Consider the following 19,123-nt stretch of genomic DNA (forward strand, 5'->3'; position numbering starts at 1 on the left):
CGAGACAACCTGCTGCTGGTCTGCTATTGATCTCTTTTCATGTCATCAGTTATGAACTTCTCTGCACAGGAGAACACACACAGTGTGGCTGAATTTCACAGCCAGTTTGTGAGCCATCTGTCCACCTGTCTCTCTGTCCACCTGTCTCTCTGTCCATCTGTCTCTCTGCCTCTGAGGTCTTTTCATTAGATGGAGATGTAGTTTGAAACAATCACAGCAGACCTCATGATTTGTAATTTCCCAGTAATGGGACTAATAAAGGATTATCTTATCTTATCCAAACATATTTAATGCTACCAGTTAATTCACTAGTTTGAAACCAAGTGGTAGCCAATAAGAAGAACGATGGACTTTATAGGATCTACAGATGAATAATGAAACTGAATCAAGAGGAAAAAATGGCTTTATTAGTCTTTTTAAATCACACTTCATCAGAAATATGACATCAAACACCTCTGTCAGACTTCCTGTCAACTGACCTACAGTCCATTAACACCTGTTGCTCCACAGACACACTTGTAAGGGTCCTCGTCGTCACGGCGACAGGGAAACACCTGGATGACCTGAGCAATATGATTGGCCACAGCAGAGGAGCTTGCGGCAATGACTCTCCTGGACATCATGTCAAACTCTGACCCTGTGGAGACACCAGACCAATGAGAGGAGGGCACGCTCCCTGCAGGTACATACAGGTGAGATATGACATTGCACCTCAGATACAGACCGTCTGTGTCCATAACAACCCCTCCAGCTTCCTGGACGATGATAGCAGAGGCAGCGATGTCCCAACAGTGCATCCCGATGTGATAGTAAGCGTCGGCTCCACCCGTTGCCACCTGACACATATCGACCGCCGCCGTCCCCAACGCACGGATCCTGGAACATTAGAACAACACACAGACAACACATTAGTACATGAAGAACCTATCTCACTGCTCACACTCACAGAGATGTTTTATTGGTGGTTTGGTGGTGTCTGTGGGAATGTGTTGAGGACCAGAGTGAAGCGGTGGATGTTCTCACCCATGTATCGGGAGCTTCAGAAGTCTAAAGATGTTGGAGGTCATGGTGGACAGAGCAAGGTCGTCACGTTCTGCTCCGATCTCCGTCACCACCACACACTGGCTGATGTCTGATTGGGAGACACACAATAGTCAGAACAAATAGCATAGCACCCCAACACTCAGAGTGTGTGATGTGACACGTGTGTGATGTCACCTTCCTGTCTGGAGGTATGCAGCGGTTCTCCGTTCAGGAACGCTCCTCTCCCTCTCTGAGCGTAGAACAGTTTGTCCTCAACACAGCTGTACACGATCCCAAACTCCGTCTGACAGCAGAAACAACAGCACGTTAGTCCACTTCCTGTCTGACCACCTGCTGATTTCTGACCTGCAACTGACAGGTGAGTTTACCTGCTTGTCGACAGTGAAGGCAATGGAAATGGCCACAAATGGAAACCTGTTAGCAGAAATAAGGTGTGATTACAGTTACACACATAACTGCAGTGCTATGAGAGGATACCACAGATATTTCAGTGGAGACAGACAATATAGATGATATACTTGCAGTTTTCACTTCTGTTCAACATTTCCTCACACTGTGTTTTCAAACTAAAAGTCCTCAACTGGTTCAGAACAGAGTAGAATCTCTTTTCTGCACAAGCAGGCTTTTATTGTGGGACAATAGGACATGTTGGTGATCGATCAAAATCAGTGAGAACAGCGTCTCATAACAGTACAGGTAGTTACAGTCAGTCTGCTGTGTTTCCTCACTCTAAACTCCTCCAGAAGCATCATCACACCAGGAGATGTGACTCTTTTACCTGTGACATTACAGAGTGGGTGGAGCCTCTCACCTATGTACAAAGTTCACAGTCCCATCAATGGGGTCGATGATCCAGGTGGGACTGTCAGTCAGCTCCAGATGCTCACCTGAAGCTACAGACTCCTCGCCAATGAACCTAAGAGGTCGAACAACAACAACAGTTACCTGCTGAGTTCCTGTCTGTTGCAGTCCTGTTGTCCAATCACAATCAGTTTCATTTAAAAGGTCAATGCACCGAGGTTCACCTATAGACCAGTTTGCTACCCCTCATTCATCCTGCTCAGTGTGTGCAAACAACTGCATAATAAACAATTCCAAGTAGGACCTTAAAAAAGTCTGAGAACTCAACAAGAAGCCATTCAGCCAAGAACAAACACAACAGACAGCAACAACACATTTAGTCCTACAGTAGAACCAGTGGCGGGCCGTGCATTTGGTACCTGGGCCTTCAGTGGGGACATACCTGACTTAGTCCACCTCTTAATACAACTACTATATCATAAAAAAAAAAAATCAATACCATCCAAAAACGCAATGTGACAAGGCGTGGCGTTAGAGAGAGAGGAATTTCGCGTGTTGAGGATAATTACCATTATGAATACAACAGGAAACACAGTTAAGATAATTCCATACCTCTACACTACAACCACAACTATGCCATGTACATCATCCAGAGCAGTTCGGACCTGCTAGTCACATTTGGCAGACCAATCAGAGTCTGAAATCTGATTGGTTAAAGAAACAGTCAATGGCTAATTTAATCTAAATCGCGGGGGCCAGCATGGAATAAACTGTTGGGAATAAATTAATATAAATACAATTTCATGGAACAAATATTCGAATTTAGGTTGTAAATGTAGGTCAGTGCTTCTGATAGTGTTTAGGCAGGAAGAGAAGGCCTTGCTGGCCCTGACGGCCCGCCACTGAGTAGAACACAGTAGAACCTGTGATGTGGGTATTGGTTCCTGATGGCAGAGATGAGGATCTTCTCAACTCGTTGATCAGTTTCTGTCACTAGATCAGCCGGGGAACTTTTCAGCTTCACTTCTTTCTGCTGCTGAAACGCAGACAGGACAATCTGAAAAACACAGCAGTAATAGTATCAGTAATGGAATCAGTAGTAGCAGTACACTTTAAAACTGTACTTATGCAGTACTTGAACACATATATTTGGACTAATGTAAGTTTGTATTCATCCAGCAGGCAGGCAGGCAGGCATCAATCACATCGAAACCATCAAAATTGAAGATGACTTCTTGTTGTCATTTAAAAGTTTAATGTTACACAAGTAAAATGTTATAATGTGTTATATTTAACACACGAGCATTTCTCACCAGGCAGCTTGTTAAGCTTTAACCAGCTCAGATATTTAGTACACACTAAAGAAGATGATTTACGTACTTGAACAGTGATGGTTTAGGCTGCAGACAGGGCTGAACAGTGATTGGTGTGTTCCACAGGTGCCTAACAAGCTGCTGCAGGTGTAAATTAATCTGAACCTGTTCACTGGTGTAATGAGATTAGCTAGCTCTAGCTAAACTTTAAACAAAACAAACTATAGGTCAGAGTTTAAACCGAAGCAGAAAAAGAAGAAGAGGAGCAGAAAATGAACAGATTAATCACCTGTGTTAAAATCAAACCTTTGACTCATAGAACCGCGGTCACATACATGTAACTGTACTGAAGAACTGATGTGTCTTACCATTTGCTGCTCTGGGGTCACCTGACCTGCTCTGAACACACACGAATAGCTGTGTATGTGTGTGTGTATGTGTCAGGTGTGTATTCCTGTGTTCAGGTGAGGGTCATTTATAGGTCGTCAGTCAAATACAAAACCTTTCATTCTTCTCATTCCTCAACATTTTTATCTGAACATTACGAAACTGTGAACTGAACCTGAACTTATCATCAACTCCTCCTGCAGCTGACTGGACAGATGCACCACCTGCCATGTTGCTATTGGTTGACACCCCTTAAATTCTTTTTCTTCTTCTTCTTACCCTTTCAGACCTGCAGCTGCTGAGTCAGCTGGACAGATGTGTATCCTTTGATTGGTCGGTTGTGTCTCAGAATGTGTTTAATTGCTGAGTTTGATAGTCATGAGAAAGACGAGCTGCTTTAACAAAAACGTTGGACTTCAAAAGGACGTTAATATAAATGTTGAGTCAGCTGAGAGCTAAAGTAATAATCATAATATTCACACTGTTGTAATGACTATAATGATTATGAGCAATGAAATAGTTTTACACAATATGAAAAGAGACCAAAAACATGAAGACTTCGCTTTTTTTTGACTGCATTTGGAAATCTCTGACGTCTTTTTATTCAGCTGTATTTTCATCTGAATTTGTTGTTTTTATCAACAGTGAAAATCAACTTTTCTGTGCCCACCCTCTGATATCTCAGCATCATGCTGTGATTGGTGGAATGTCCCTTACCTCTAGTGGCGGGCCGTCAGGGCCAGCAAGGCCTTCTCTGCTGCTCGATTTCTGTCCAATCAGATTTCAGCCTCTATGTGTTGCCGTGTCAGTCTAATCTGCCCAGGGCCTTCAGAATCAGCAGTGCTGGCACCCGCGATTTAGACTAAATTAGCCATTGACTGTTTCTTTAACCAATCAGATTTCAGAATCCTCGCTGTGAGCATTCCTCTGTCCTCTGATTGGTCGGTCAGAGCAAAAGTCACAGCCAAGTGCGACTAGCCGTTCTGAACTGCTCTGGATGATGTACATGGCACAGTTGTGGTTGTAGTGTAGAGGTATGGAGTGGTCTTAACTGTGTTTCTTATTGTATTCATAATGGTAATTATCATCAACAAGCGAAATTCCTCTCTCTCTAACGCCACGCCTCGTCATATTGCGTTTTTGGATGGTATTGATGCTTTCTTTATAATTGCAACGTGATAGCGGTTGTATTAAGAGGTGGACTAAGTCCAGTATGTCCCCACTGAAGGCCCAGGTACCAAATTCACAGCCCGCCACTGCTTACCTCACTGGCCTGTTTGGCAACAGAGATGCCGAATTTCAGACAGTCGGTCCAGTCGGCCATAATGATGATGATGATGATGATGATGGAGTGATATGATCTGTAAGTGAAGAAAAGACAGAAACAATGAACGATGAAAATAAGAACTTAGAGGAAATGAGGAGAAGAAATATAAAAGAAGGGGGGGACAAGAGGAAAGAAAAGAAAAGAGAAACAGAAACAAGAGAGAAGAATTACATGAAAAAATATGAAAAAAAGAAGGGAAAGTAAAACCCTGTTGTGAAGATAATGAAGAGAACATGACAGAATGAAAAGGAAAGAAAATAAAAACAGAAGAGGAGAAGAAGAAAAGAGGAATAATAAGAAGACACCATAGAAGAAAGAGACAAGATGACCTAAGAAATATGAAAGAGGAAATAAAAAGATGATGACAAAGCAAATGGAGGTCAACACAAACAATAAAGAAGAATGAAGGAAGTATAGAGCCTAAACAGACTGACACAAAGAGACAAAATCAAAAAGAGACCAAAGACAAAAGAGGAGATGAAGAAAATGAAAAGAAAAGACAAGATGAAGACAGAAGAGAAGAAGTGATGGTAAAGGAGAATTAACAAGAAAATGGAGACGATAAAAAGAAAGTATGATATAAAAATCAATGCAAAAAAATTGAAAACAGACCAGCAGAACCCGTAGAACCCGCAGAACCCCTAGAACCAGTGTTTGTACCTGAAGTCCACTGAGTCTGTGAAGAAGTTTCTGAGTTCTTCTGAATTTGTTCTCTTTTTGTCCAACGAACAGCCAATCAGAGATCAGCTCCCACCTCCCTGCACCACGACCGGCCAATGGCAGCTCAGGTTGCTCAGCAGGATGCCTCCCCTTCCCCGACATTCTTCATCATCCTTCTCATCCTCAGTGTGAAGACTGACTATGAGGCTCCTCTGTTTGTTTCAAATGCAGCTGATTTTCGTCAGGAAGCTGCTGAGCTGCTGCTGGTCTCAGCTCAGAGGTCATTGGGTCACGAGGAAGCAGCAGCACGTGTGGTCGGTCAGCTGACTGCGAACAGACAATCCTGTTCAGACACTCGTCCTCGCTGCTTTTAGCTGAAGAGTGTGTGTGCCATCAGTCCCAGGTCAGCCTATCAGGACTCAGATTAGAGAATCAGTCTGTTTGTTGTCAGAAATGAACAAAAATGAACTGAAGTCTGGTTCCAGTGAGTCAGACTGACCCTGACGGGCAGCTTTCAAAACACACTTTGTTCATTGCTGTAAGTTTGTGGTTGAGTTGTTGTTTACTGAGTTTTGTAGAGCATCAGACGCGACGTGAAACGGACGTAGAAAACAAGTTCTTTAATAACAATTGCAAAGAGCACAGACAAGAGCGACTAACTGACACTCATCTGCTGAGTTGTGCATGAAGAACCAGGTGTTTAAACTACCACATCTGTCTTCTTCTAGACTCATGGGTACTGCAGTATTGAGACGCTGATCAATCAGTACTGCAGTATTGAGACACTGATCAATCAGAGGTAAAGTATGAGCGATTCAAACTGCTGGTCAGAACGTAAACGTGTGACGGAGCTTCTGTGCTCACTCGCATTTAGAACTCCATTAAAGAAACGTGAAATAAAAAGTGAGGACAAATTTAAATTATCACAGTTTACATCAGTAATGTAATTACTATTATTTTCCTTGTTTTTCTTTTTTCTTTGATTGTCTGCATTTCAATTTTTATTTCCTCTTAGGTTTTAATTTAATTATTACTGTATAACCAGTCAAACTAGTGTGACAGTGACAAGTTATAGTTTTGTTATTCCAGATTTTAATGTATACATATAGATTACTTTGGAAAAAATGCATGTTTAAATATGGGTGTGACTGTTTTATAAGATTAAAAAATTAGAATTATAATTAAATTCTAATTAAACGTATAAGATAGTAACGTGTGTATCATATGTACGAACAGGGACGCACGTGTCCGTCATGTCCTTCAAGATACATGCAGATACAAACTTTAGTCAGTTTTTAGTAATTAGTTGCACACACACTGAGGAGTACAATCTGTGTGTGCGTCAGCAGTGTGTTATTTCAGCTTGTCCAAGACTTTTTGTTCCTGCTGCAGTTTATCAGTCCGATTTCTCAAGCTGAACACACACACACACACACACACACACACACACACACACAATCTGTAACTGAGCTTTGTGATGTAACATCAACATGTTGGATTAAACCGCTGTCAGTGATGGAGGCTTGGCAGCCATTTTGTGGACTTTGTGTGTATCAGCTGCTTGTCGTTTGTTATGATTTCTTAGCTCAAGTTTACTAGTTACTAGCAGCAGGATCATAACCAGTCCTCACATCGTATCTCCGTCATATCAATATAATCAATAAAGGGTGAGATAAATAAATAAAATTTGTGGTTTGCACGTGGCTGAGTGGCGTGTACGTCTGTGCAGACCGGATTGAAAATCCCCTCATCACTACGAGCTACCGGGTTGCTGACCAGCTAACGTTAATGAAAACAGATTTGTTCAACTGAATGGAAACATGACAATGATAAGATTGTGCTGATTAAAGGTTTTATTAAACAATTCTGTCTAATCTGTTGATGTTTTGCCTGATCTTACTGGATCATCTTTGTCGTGTTGCCAGAGTACAGCTGCACACCTGCAGTGCAGGTAACATCATTAGCTGAAGTCAGACTGAATTGGGTGATGCCTTCAGGTGCCCTCCTGTTGACTGCATGTTAGTCATTTTTGCGGGTTTTGATTTAAAACTTCATCTTGTGGAAACACAACCCTACTAAGGCAACTTTGAATTAATTTTTTTTTGTCAAACTGTCAAACAGAGCTGCTCTCTGTTCAGTCGGGTTTCATGTTATACAGGAAGTCCACAACAACAAACGGGAAGTCATCATCTTCCTTTCTTCATCTTGGACATTTTCTCTTTTCTCTTCTTCACATGTTTTGGTACTTTGTTTTTTCTTTTTTCTCTCTGGGCTTCTTTTACCATCTTCTTCTTCTCCTGAAAGAACAAAATAAACTTTATCTTCACTTTTACACAAAACAAACATGATGATAATTACTGGAAGGGCACACAGTGCAGACCTCCATCAGGCCTCACAGTGGGGTGTGAGTAACACAATAATCTATTCATGATGTGCTTTCTATCACCACAGCTTAGTGGGATGACTACTGAGGTTTGATGGGCTACATGAGCAGGCAGGTTTACTGATCCTGTCAGCTGCTGTCACACACAGACTGTTAAACACCTTTTTGTCAGTGGAGGCTTCCTCTCGCTGACTCTGCTGGTGTTGCCCTTCGCCCTCCCCCTCCTCCTCCTCCTCCTCCTCCTCCTCCTCCTCCTCTGAGGATGAAGACTGGTCATCCTCCAGGAGAGCAGGAACCTGAGGAGACATCACCTAGTCAGAATACACCTGTTCATGTGGAACAGGTGCTGTGGTTACATGACTCCTGTGTGCTCTGGAGCTTTGAATCACATGGTCAGTTTGACTGAAGTGATTCGCTGACAGAAGCAGTGCGGTTAAGGTAAATAAGACAATATTCTCTAAGTTACAGCATATCACTGAGCTGAGCGTGAGCTGGTCGTACCGTCTGAACTCCAGACAGGTCCTTCTTCAGTCCAGTCAGCGTCTGATACAGAACCTGAACCGTTAAAGACAGGTGACAGAAAACAGACCTTTAACAGATCTGGGATCAGTGGGATTCAGGGAGAGAACGCTTGTCTTTCTATTTCTCTGTTTCTTACATTGTCGTTGTGTCCGCTGATGGCCGACTCCTCCTCCTTGGCCTTCATCAGGTCAACGTCTCGCTCGTAGTGGCTCACCTCAGTCAGAGTGCGGGGAATGTAGGCCTTTTTAAACACCTGTTGGACGAGAGGGGGACACTGACTGGTCAAACAGATGGGTAGTTTTATTACTGGAAGCTGTTGGACGTGATGTTTGCGCTTGTCACCTCTTCATCCACTCGGTCCTGATCTGACCGTTGCTGTAACGTCCGCTGAGCTGAAATCACCATCGCCTGGAAAAGCAATCACAGACACACCAACCATCTTGAGTCATTCTTACCTTGTTTGTGTCTATTAATATCTCAGATTTTTGTACTAGTTTGTATTTTCTGAATGTCTCTGTAAGTTCAGGAAGCGTTCGCACCTTCTCCAGGTACTGGTCCATGTTGTGGCTGGTGATTGATGGGTCAGTGATGAAGTCAAACAGCTCTCGGACCGTCATCACTGCTACGCCATGCTTCACAAAGAATTCTGGGTAAAAAAAAAACAAAAAAACAAAACACAAACAGATCAGCTTTGAATCCAACAGTACAGATCAATAATCACCTTCAATCAGACAAATTAGACTTTGGCTCAGACTCACTACATTATGTGAGGTCTGCTGTCCCTAGAAAACAGTAGAAAACAGTCGTAAAGCCTGCGATGTGGAGACTCACCGTTGACGTTGCTGCAGTCCTTCCTGAGGAACTCGAGAGCATGAGGATGGTCATGTTCCACCGACTGAGACACGTCGATGATGTAAGCGTCTCCATTGTGATATCTACAGAAATGTTGGGAAAAGTTAATCGCCGTGAAGAGTTTTATTTTGAAGGGGTTGTGTGAGGCGAGTGTGCCCTCTTACAGCATGTTGAACTCGCTGAGGTCTGCGTGGACAAGTCGAGCCTCCTGGAACATCTTTCTCATGTTCTGTAGGACCTGCAGATAGAGCTCACGAGCCTTCAACTCCGACAACAAGGCATTCTTCAGCAGAGGAGCTGGTCTGATCAATCAGCACATGACAGAACGGTCACAGTTAATTAGAACAAATCACAAATCTTTGATCAATCACCCTTATTGATTCTTACATGTTATCTTTTCCGATGAAACTCATCAGCAGAACATGACTTCTGAGCAGAAGAGGTTCTGGACTTGGGATTCCTGCCGTCTGCAGCCTGAAACATACACAAACTGTCAAGTTCTACTGGGTTCTACCTGTCAGTAGAAAAGGTTCTACTGCATTCTGTCTGTCAGAACAGCTTTATACCCATTATACTGGGTTATACCGTTCTTACCTGATGAGGTTCCTCATCTCCTTCTCAGCCCAGGTTCTAACCATCTTCCTAGGGTTTCCTTTACAGTAACCATGACGGAACCTGCAGAACAGAAGAGAACGCTAAAGCAGATGGCTGATATAAATAAAATTAACGACTGCTGATCAATGATACGAAGTGACAATGACTGACCTTTCACAGAACAGACAACAGAACAGACGACCGTGCATCAGAACTCACAGAAACTACAGCATTAGCTAACATCGGCTACAGTCAGCGGAGAGTTGAAACAACATGTTTTTAATTCTTCTTCTGTGGTGTGTGACCGACCTGAACTCTCCGCTGACGTATTTGTCTCTGTCTTTGAAGAGCAGGATGGAGGTCTTGTAGATCTTGATGGCCCTGCCGTCTCCAGTGGATGTGCTGGCATGATAAACATTGGCCTGAACAACACAAACACACAGCGCTGTTATTTACTCCAGTTTGGAACTTCTTGCAACTCGGCTGGACTCCCGCTGTGCAGGTCGAGACCGTGTTCCTGACCTCCTTCCCCGTACTGATGCAGCCGTTTATTTCACAGATGACTCCTCGACTCAACATCTTAAAGAGAATCATTCGAGTTCGTGGATCTAAGACCTGCAGATGAAAAACAAAACCACAATCAGCTGGTTTCAACATTAAACTGCCAGTTATTGTTGACTTAGTCTGCAGTCTGTAATTGAAACGTGGATTTGTTCTTCTGGTTCAAACATTAAAAGGCTTCTTCACAACAGACTGTGTCAACTTCCTGTCACAGCTCAGCGTGAAGCTGAGGAAGTCGTCACATCCTCTTGGTCTGACTTGGCTGGACTCAGCTCAGTACGGCGGCCATTAGCAGGACTTCCTGTCTGAAGACGAATTACTGCGGCTGTTTCTGCTTCTACTCTTCCCCCTGCGATGTTACTGAAGGCGCTAAAAATCGCACGCTCACCTGTTCGACTGTGGCTCGATCTGATTTGTCCTTCACTCTGTACCTGCAGAGAATAACCAGTCAGAAGGTTAGTGACTCAGTGGCATCACCTGTGATATAATCAGCACTGAGGTGAGGTCACACATACGTGTCGGCTTCTTTCTGTTTCTGCATCGTTGTCACTTTATTGATCACAGAGTCAGCATAATTCAGTTTATCTGAAATCCAAACAAACAAGCTGATCAGGAATAAAAACAGATTTCTGATTTCACATGCAGCTCTCTTCTGGACTGAAATGTTGGAATCAGAAACTGAGCTGAAGGCATAAAATATGCAAGATGACTTTTATGTATATATATTATCAATAATAAATATGAAATTGATTAATTAATGAAAGAGTTTGGTCTCGACCTGCTCTAAGAAAGTGTCATGAGATACCATTTGTTGTGAATTGGCGCCATAAATAAACTGAATTGAACAGAATTGATGTCAGAACTTCATCATACTGTGGTGTGCTGTGCGTCTGATACTGGTTCCATCAGGGGACCCTGACCACCTGACCCCCTGACCCCGTCAGGGTCCTGACTGAGTCCTGCTGCTGGTGGTGGTGCAGTGTTGTCCCTGCGATTTAAAGGTGGCCTCAGTCAGATGGGATCTGATTTGGGCTGTAAGCTAAGTAAGCGGTGGCCATGTTGGATTTTCTCACGCTTTGTTTTAGAGCAGTCAGTCTGTTTGACTGTTATCAGACTCAGATCACCTGGTCTGACTTTAAAGAACCTTGGAGAACATTTTGCAGAACATCTTTACCCTTCAGATGTATGTATGTATGTGGTGTGTGTGTGTGTTACCCAGGCTGATCTTGTGTTCATATTTCCTCAGAGCTTTATCAGACGGGGTTGATGGCAAAGTTTTATTGGACGGACTCTGTCTGTTGGACTGCCCAATGAGAACAAGCGCATCAACAATAAGCTGACTGAACAGACTCAATAATCATCAATAATCAACAGATTGATCAGAGTGTCTGACCTGAGAGCTGAAACTCGTCCTGTTGTACCGTTTAGTTAGATCTCCTCCTGCTGAACACCACGCCCACTCTTCATCATCCTCGTCCACCTCCTCCTCATCCTCCGATGAAGTCTGCACTGTGACATCACTCATCTGTGTCTGCACAGTCGACAGCTCTGATTGGTTGCTGCAGACAAGTCAGAAATATCCAACATATTTTTCAATGTAAAACAAACAAATAACAAAGTTAAGAACTGCTTAAATCCGTGTTTTTAAGGCCAAGAAGCTAAGAGAGAAGATGATGACTGTGTTTGAGACAGTCAGATGGGATGGGACAGCGTCTCCTCCCTGACAGGACGGGTTCAGAGGAGACAAGGGACCACAACAGAAGCTCAGTGCTGGGAAAAGCCTGAACATCAACTTGATTTTATTGTTCCTGATTTCTGGGCATCAAACCTGATCCACACTGATGTCTGGACACAGTTTGATCTACTGAGCTGCACTAAAGTATAAACTGTGGCTGGAGATCAGACAGTTTTCACCTTCCACAGCTGTGGAAGACATCATGCCTGGTACCAGTGTCAAAGACTCTGCGATCGTCTGCCTCATCATGGACGGAGACAACCGAGAGTACAGAGAACTCGTTCAAGGATTCGTGGACTGGTGCCAGGAGCTGGTGGTGGACTTCAGCAGGCGCCAACACACCCCACCCGCACTGGTGAACATCCAGGGAACAGACATTGAGAGAGTCATCTCCTACAAGTACCTGGGCCTTCACCTCAAGAGCAGACTCTACCTGCTCAGGAGACTGAGGGCCTTTGGAACACAGGGTCCACTCCTCAGGAGCTCCTATGACTCTGTGGTGGCATCAGCCATCTTTTATCATGTGGTCTGCTAGGCAGGCAGCATCTCTGCCCGGGACAAAAAGAGGCTGGACAGACCGGTGAGGAGGGCCGCCTCAGTCCTGGGCTGCCCCCTGGACTCAGTGGACGAGGTGGGTGACAGGAGGACGATAGCCAAGCTGTCGTCCATGCTGGAGACCCCCTGCCACCCCATGCAGGACACTCTGACAGCACTGGGCAGCTCCTTCAGTGACAGACTGCTACACCCGCTCTGTGTGGAGGAGGTACCGCCGCTCCTTCCTGCCCCCTGCTGTCAGACTCCACAACAAGCACAGCTGATAGACTGGACGTTTGAGATGTTGAATGTGTTAACTGGACAATAAATCATGTGTAATAATGGGACAAATGGTCACACCAGACCTTATTACATGTGCAGTAATAATTATGAAATAATCTTTACTCATGTAACACGACTACTAGGATCAGCACATACATACTTAGTCTTTATTGAAACAAATCAGTACAATAATCAATCCATCCACTAATCATAACTTGAGGGACTCTAGTGTGAACAGTCTTTATCTTTTCTGTACTGTGTACAGCTGCAGGTACTTGTTTCCTGTGTATTTATTCTGTTTGAATGCTCATCCTTCTCTTATCACTGCAGGCTTTGCACCCTCCATATCCTGTTTGCTGCTGTAATACTGCAATTTCCCAGTTATGGGACTTATAAAGGATTATCTTATTCTTATCTTATCTTGTCTTGTCTGCCATCAGTTTGATGTCTGCAGACCAGAATAATAAGAAGTACAAAAATATTCTTCTGTCTTTGCCTTCTGGGATGTAAAGCGGAGGAAAAGCTGGAAAACGAGCTCATCGATAACTAATATCATCTGATCAGCTACTAACTTTGATGTCTCAGTCCTGCGATGTTTACATGTTTACAGCAATAACGGATATTCACTTGGGTACTTTTACTTTAAATACTTCAAATACTTTCGATTAAAACTGTGAATTCTTCGTCAGATTTCATATTTACAGACACAATCTGACACGTGCACAATAATCACCTAATTATCAGAACATTCTCTCGTCTCACCTGTCCTCCTCTGCGTCATCAAACTGTCCAGGTACGGTGGCCACCACCGACATGGCGTCACACACCAGCACAGCCGACCACAACACCAAAACCAAAACCAGAACTAGAACCAGTCTTGAACCCGGTCCAAACTGATCCAGGTGGTGTCACGGGAGATTCTCTTCCTCACACAGAAGCGTGCAATCTTCACTTCCGGTTCTGATCACGTGACTACGGCGAGAGACGAGGCACTTTTGGCGAACTGCAGCTCAGTGTTGCCTCCCGTCGGAGAGAAATTATTAAGATAAGATAAGATAAGTTAAGATGAACTTTATTGATCCCGCAGTGGGGAAATTCAGTTGTTGTGGCAGCTCACAACAACAGAAGAAGTTTGCAAAAAGTGTGCAAAAACAGTTACAAAAAATATAGAGATAAAATAAATTAACAATTTACAAGGTACAGTAAATACAGTACAATATACAGCTATATACAAGGAGGAAAAGAGGACTAGACTGTTGAGCTGTACAGTCTAACTGATGCAGAGGGTGAGAGGTGTTGTCCATGATGGATGTCAGCTTGGCTAACGTCCTCCTCTCACCCACCTCCTCCACGGAGTCCAGTGGGCAGCCCAGGACAGAGCTGGCCCTCCTGACCAGCTTGTTCAGTCTCTTCCTGTCCCGGTCCGTGCTGCCCCCAACAGACCACAGCGTAGTGAACAGCAGAGGCTACCACAGAGTCATAAAAAGTCCTTAGGAGGGGCCTGCACACTCCAAAGTATAAAACAAGTACAAACAAGTATAAAACATTTAAAATAAATCTGTTCAAGCAGAGCTAAATTTGCAGATTGAATTTTTTTTAAAATGAAACGTAAAAAATATAAAACTGTATAATTATTTGTATGTGCACTCATTTTGGAACAATGTTTAGAATGGAAAAAATAAATTCGATTCTATCCTAATGATCGAATCGAATTTATTTTTTCCCTTTTATGTTGAAAACCCGCACAGGAAGTCCGTTGTAGCGGAACGTCCTGCTTGGAGACCAGTGTCAAATAAAGTTATAAAGGCATAAGAAAGTTTCAAGTTTTTTAATGGCGATGTCTGGTGATCTGAGTAAGACTCCGGGGTCTCTGATGGTCTGGGATCGGTCCAGTTTCCTGGATGAGAAGAACCGACTGAGTTCGCAGGTGGAGCAGCTGCACTTCAATTACAAGGTAACACAGTTAGCATGTTAGCGTTAGCCGTGTTAGCACGGACAGGAGTCGGTTAGCTTAGCCCTGATCCAACTGTCCCAGCCTAATCGGACTCTGATGTCTGCTAACGGGATCGTAGGATGTGCTATGGTGCTAATGGCTAACATGCTAACAGAGGGGAAAAAACGAGGTTACTCAAACTTCAAAATAAAAGTCTGAATTTTTCAGGCATAGGACGACCCATTGGTGCTAAATCTTTTCTGAAATTTACATGTTGCGGGAGTACAAAGACAGAAGGAAGTTCAGATCGATATAGAAGAGTCAGAAATAAATACATCTGGGATGTAAAATAAAAAACAACAGTAGAACCATACAGCAGTACAGACACGGAGTACTGAAAATCAGTGTTGCACTGCAGTACTGACTAAAGTGAAGTGAGAGTGCTGTGATCAATACATGTAAGAGTAATATGATCACCTTCACAGCAAACACCTGAGTAACACAGAACACCGCAGTGTTTGTTAATATGGAAACATAAGGAGTCTGTAATGTAGTAAAACAGTACACAGATGGGATACGATGTCAGAAGTCATTACTGAGGTACAACGCTGCCTCTGCACTCTGACTTGTTTTACCTGTGCAGGTGTCTGTGCTGCTGCCTGAGTGTTGCGCCGCCCCCTGTCACCTGGATGCTGTGTTAAACAGTTTCAGCAGTTTCTACCTGATCAGAAATCTGCCGACATACGAACTGCTGGACAAACACTTCCTGGATAATGCCGTGTACCAGGGTAACACCTGATACACACCTGTACACACACTGTCTGAAATATTTATTAAATGATTAAACATTTTAACTAAACTTCATTCACAAGAACCAGGAGGTAAGTTTATAAATTAATACCAAACACTGACTCTGTCTGTCTGTCGTCTCTCAGGTAGTGTGTACGGTGTGTCTTACAGGACCAGGATAGATGAAGATGACTGCGTTGCTCTGATGCCAAACGGTAAAGAATCTCTTCCTGATTGGCACTGACAATGTCACCAGTGTACGGGTGTCTCATCCAGGTGTGACTGATGATCACGTTACATTTCTTCCAATTAAATTTCCCCTCCCCCGAAAAGGGAAGTGATGTCACAGCACTGATGTGGGTGATAAATATTGAGCTGATCGAAGACAAACTGGAAACAGTTTGAGAGTGACTCTACAGTTTGTAGTGTGACCATGAAATACACAATATAATAACCAATCATGGAGCAGCAGCATTTCTACTGGTGGAATGAACACACCTCTGTCTGTCTGTCTGTCTGTCTGTCTGTCTCTTTGCAGGTCACCTGTCTCTCTCTCTGAGTAAAGACTCCTTTGAGTTGTTGGGAGCTGAAGGGAAACCATCGAGGTTCAACCACAGAACAAAGTGCAGATTTGGTCTGAATAGTGACATCATAATTACATCATAGTGACATCATCTGTCTTGCATCTGCATCTGTGAAATGAATTTGTTTTAAAACAGTTGATGAAACACTAGGATAGTATAAATGTTAGAGTAGAAATACCTGAGTGTACCTGAGCGACAGGCAGGATGATTGGTCAGCTAGTCAGGAGGTGGGGCTAAAACAACAAGTATGAACTACACCAGCCAGCAGAACGACATCTGTGCGCTTTGACCTTAATGTTAATGGACCTGTTTACTGTACACACACATTCATAAAGTACTAAAGTTCTTCATGTGTCTTTGTACCTGTACTACAGTAGTATCAGTAGATTTGAGTGACAGCAGCATGGCTCCTGGTGGGCGGGGCTACCAGAGACTCCTCACAGGTCTGAGATCGCGACTTCAACTGAAGACTGATTTCCTGCTGTCACATCATCCAGGTGAGAGTTAAATGTACAGCAGCATCAGAACAGGTGAGACTTCACTGAGTCACACAAACAACCAACACACTGATGGAAGCTAATGCTAAAATTAGCTCATCTGAATGGTGTGAAATAAAATAGCCTGAGACGACCTGCAGCCCCTCCTCAGTGTTGTTAAACACGAAGGATGTGATGTCATTTTGTCAGTTTCAAACGTGAATCGTTGATTTCTGCCACCCATCACATCACCTGAACACAGCATTGTTGTAGTACAGCTTTTAGATGTCCTGTGGTTTTCTAGACATTTTGTGGGTGTAGTGCTCATTTTGAAATGTGAATAAAAACCTGATTAAACCTTACTCGAAGGAGATTGTACATTTACTGACACATCATGTCTTTGTTCCTGTTTTATTTGTAGCTTCCTTAATATTCTTTCAGTTATTTGGAACACAGTAAATCTCCAGGTGTGCTCAGGTGGTGTATTGACCATAACCCCCTGCTGCCTGTCCCGTAGGGGGTGGAGCCTCTCTGCAGGCCCTCCTGTCTCGTTACGAGTGGTCTGAACACAGACCCGAGGTCAGCAGCCACATGCTGACAGATCTGTCCTGTCCCGCCCTGCTGACCTCTGACCCGCAGTCATGTGACCCTCACAGCATTCTGGAGTGGGTTGGAGCTGTGGACGCTCGTGTCAGCTGGTGAGAGGACAGACGTGATGAGAACGTCTCACTTTACCTGTCGGTTGAACTCATGAGACATGTCCTCCATTTCACTTCTTTTTCTGTGGTTTCAGTGACAACTCGTCCAACAGCTTCCTGTCCTCACTGGTCTGCCCTGAGCCAAAGACAACATTGAGTCAAGCTCTGAGTGTCTCCATCTGCGGACTGCTGCTTCCTCAGGACGTCCACCGACTCATCCAGCAGATCAGGTCAGCTGACCGCCATTAGGCCAGGGACAGGATTTCTATTCACCAAACCTGAATGACAAGAGACCTTCTTGAGTCTGTCAGTTCATGTTGCGTCTCTGTGACGCCCATTAAATCTGTCCGGACTCCTGCTCCTCACTGTGTCACAGCTGTACCAGTGAAGACAACACAGGGGACGTAAGGTTCAGCTTCAGCATGTGTCAGCTCAGTAACGATGTTCGAACGTTAGCTGAACGTGAGGCTGACATTAGCTGGTTGTTGCTCTGCCGCATGTGTAAGAACAGCAGCAGACTGAGGCCGAGCGCTCGTCCTTCTCATCAACAGTAACAGCAGTTCTCACACGATAACAGAGTGAGCTGAGCTAGAAGTTAGTTGTGGAGCCAAACTGAAAAATATTCTTGGTTATCTGATCGCGGGTTTACGGATGTTCATTCTGATGGACATCAGACGTGGTATTCCTGCTTTTGCTACTAGCTTAGCACTACTACAAATAGTATCTCCAGTCCACTCTCAGCCTCCTCATGGTTTTGTGAACTCTTTTCCACTTTCAAGAGTACATCTACATGTTAATGAAGTTCCACTTATAACCGGAGTCCTGCCCTCACCTGTTCTGCAGGTATTACCTTGAGCAGCCTCACTCGGAGTCCTGGGTGTCACTGACCGTTCACGGTTTTGTTGACAGTCCAGTGTCGTGGGGGGGCAATGAACACGGATTCCTGAGAGGAGGAGAGAACTTCTACAGTCTGCTGATGATCCATGACCACACTTACAGGCTCCACCTGGCTACAGGAGCGCACGACACCTGTCCGCCATGATGATGTCAGCTGCTGGTTTCACTGGTGTTGGCTTGAGTTCTTTAGGTCTGTGGACCAGTTCTGTATTTATTTTTCTCTTTGGTTTTGTTGTAGAAACCTAATTCTGGTCAGTTTGGAGTAAAAAGAAATTAAGCTTCCAAAAATGTTTGGTGCTGACTTTTTTAAATCTAAGACAGGTTTAGAAACACACTCAAAGTCACCTGTTGAGTCCAGTTCGACCGAACAGAACATGCAGCGCTGAAATGTTTCTGTTGACCCTCAGACTGGAATCACACAATCTCATGTTCTTGTAGAGATAATATTGTTTAAGCAAATTGATCCTCTTTTTCATTTCTGATCTGAAAAGTGACAAAACTTTAATTTCTTGCTTATAAAAGCTGAAAAGAAACTGTGTTGTTTTTTTTCTTCTGTTTTCCTTTTTCTACAACAGCGTATTAATTCAGTTTATTTATACGGCACCAAATCACAACAAAAGTTATCTCATGACACTGCAAACAGAGCAGGTTTAGACCACATTAGTCTGTTACTGGATGTATTAGAGCCATGAGGTAAAAACAGATGGGATAAAACGCCAGGAAAAATCTCGAATTATAAAGTCATAACTCT

At 43.7% G+C, this 19,123-nt stretch overlaps 3 protein-coding genes across 6 annotated transcripts; 1 reads left to right on the top strand and 2 right to left on the bottom strand.

Annotated features, from left to right (window-relative positions):
* Window positions 1-385: 385 nt before the first annotated feature.
* Window positions 386-6,032, bottom strand: LOC124069930 (inositol monophosphatase 1-like). 3 transcript variants are annotated; one of them, XM_046409467.1, is made up of 9 exons: window positions 5,533-6,032; window positions 4,810-4,906; window positions 2,769-2,902; window positions 1,856-1,960; window positions 1,413-1,458; window positions 1,219-1,327; window positions 1,024-1,132; window positions 725-876; window positions 386-637 (listed from the first exon to the last, which is right to left on the bottom strand). In XM_046409467.1, exons 2-9 carry the CDS (start codon window positions 4,867-4,869, stop codon window positions 480-482), a joined length of 873 nt encoding a protein of 290 aa, XP_046265423.1. In that variant the 5' UTR covers window positions 4,870-4,906; window positions 5,533-6,032; the 3' UTR covers window positions 386-479. The 3 variants fall into 3 exon arrangements, with proteins under 3 accessions (XP_046265423.1, XP_046265424.1, XP_046265425.1); XM_046409468.1 differs by having other exon boundaries at window positions 5,485-5,550; XM_046409469.1 differs by lacking the exons at window positions 4,810-4,906; window positions 5,533-6,032 and adding an exon at window positions 3,527-4,280.
* A 1,335-nt stretch (window positions 6,033-7,367) lies between these two features.
* riok1 (RIO kinase 1 (yeast)) lies at window positions 7,368-15,946 on the bottom strand. Of its 2 annotated transcripts, none has more exons than XM_046408203.1 (18): window positions 15,841-15,946; window positions 13,758-14,015; window positions 11,838-12,003; window positions 11,660-11,747; window positions 10,960-11,029; window positions 10,833-10,875; window positions 10,406-10,498; window positions 10,193-10,305; window positions 9,884-9,964; window positions 9,677-9,763; window positions 9,454-9,591; window positions 9,269-9,372; window positions 8,977-9,083; window positions 8,780-8,845; window positions 8,574-8,690; window positions 8,417-8,470; window positions 8,077-8,211; window positions 7,368-7,829 (listed from the first exon to the last, which is right to left on the bottom strand). In XM_046408203.1, the coding sequence occupies exons 2-18, from the start codon at window positions 13,808-13,810 to the stop codon at window positions 7,719-7,721; spliced, it is 1,626 nt and encodes a 541-aa protein (XP_046264159.1). In that variant the 5' UTR covers window positions 13,811-14,015; window positions 15,841-15,946; the 3' UTR covers window positions 7,368-7,718. The 2 variants fall into 2 exon arrangements, with proteins under 2 accessions (XP_046264159.1, XP_046264158.1); XM_046408202.1 differs by lacking the exon at window positions 15,841-15,946 and adding an exon at window positions 15,564-15,695.
* On the top strand, window positions 14,738-18,660 carry rpp40 (ribonuclease P/MRP 40 subunit). Its single transcript, XM_046408205.1, has 8 exons — window positions 14,738-14,949; window positions 15,572-15,716; window positions 15,864-15,932; window positions 16,256-16,351; window positions 16,676-16,798; window positions 17,295-17,475; window positions 17,571-17,705; window positions 18,319-18,660. The coding sequence occupies exons 1-8, from the start codon at window positions 14,827-14,829 to the stop codon at window positions 18,515-18,517; spliced, it is 1,071 nt and encodes a 356-aa protein (XP_046264161.1). The 5' UTR covers window positions 14,738-14,826; the 3' UTR covers window positions 18,518-18,660.
* The last annotated feature ends 463 nt before the right edge of the window (window positions 18,661-19,123 follow it).

The sequence above is a fragment of the Scatophagus argus genome, chromosome 13, assembly GCF_020382885.2.
Source record: "Scatophagus argus isolate fScaArg1 chromosome 13, fScaArg1.pri, whole genome shotgun sequence".
Classification (NCBI taxonomy): Eukaryota; Metazoa; Chordata; class Actinopteri; family Scatophagidae; genus Scatophagus; species Scatophagus argus.

Coding starts and splice junctions, on each gene's coding strand:
- LOC124069930 (XM_046409467.1), bottom strand. CDS start 4,869: ATGGCCGACTGGACCGACTGTCTGAAATTCGGCATCTCTGTTGCCAAA. Junction 1,459..1,855: donor ACTGTGAACTTTGTACATAG/GTGAGAGGCTCC, acceptor TTCTGCTAACAG/GTTTCCATTTGTGGCCATTT. Junction 877..1,023: donor CTGAAGCTCCCGATACATGG/GTGAGAACATCC, acceptor CTAATGTTCCAG/GATCCGTGCGTTGGGGACGG.
- riok1 (XM_046408203.1), bottom strand. CDS start 13,810: ATGTCGGTGGTGGCCACCGTACCTGGACAGTTTGATGACGCAGAGGAG. Junction 12,004..13,757: donor GATGACGCAGAGGAGGACAG/GTGAGACGAGAG, acceptor ACTTGTCTGCAG/CAACCAATCAGAGCTGTCGA. Junction 8,212..8,416: donor ACCTGTCTGGAGTTCAGACG/GTACGACCAGCT, acceptor ATGTCTCCTCAG/GTTCCTGCTCTCCTGGAGGA.
- rpp40 (XM_046408205.1), top strand. CDS start 14,827: ATGGCGATGTCTGGTGATCTGAGTAAGACTCCGGGGTCTCTGATGGTC. Junction 15,717..15,863: donor GGATAATGCCGTGTACCAGG/GTAACACCTGAT, acceptor GTCGTCTCTCAG/GTAGTGTGTACGGTGTGTCT. Junction 16,799..17,294: donor CCTGCTGTCACATCATCCAG/GTGAGAGTTAAA, acceptor CCTGTCCCGTAG/GGGGTGGAGCCTCTCTGCAG.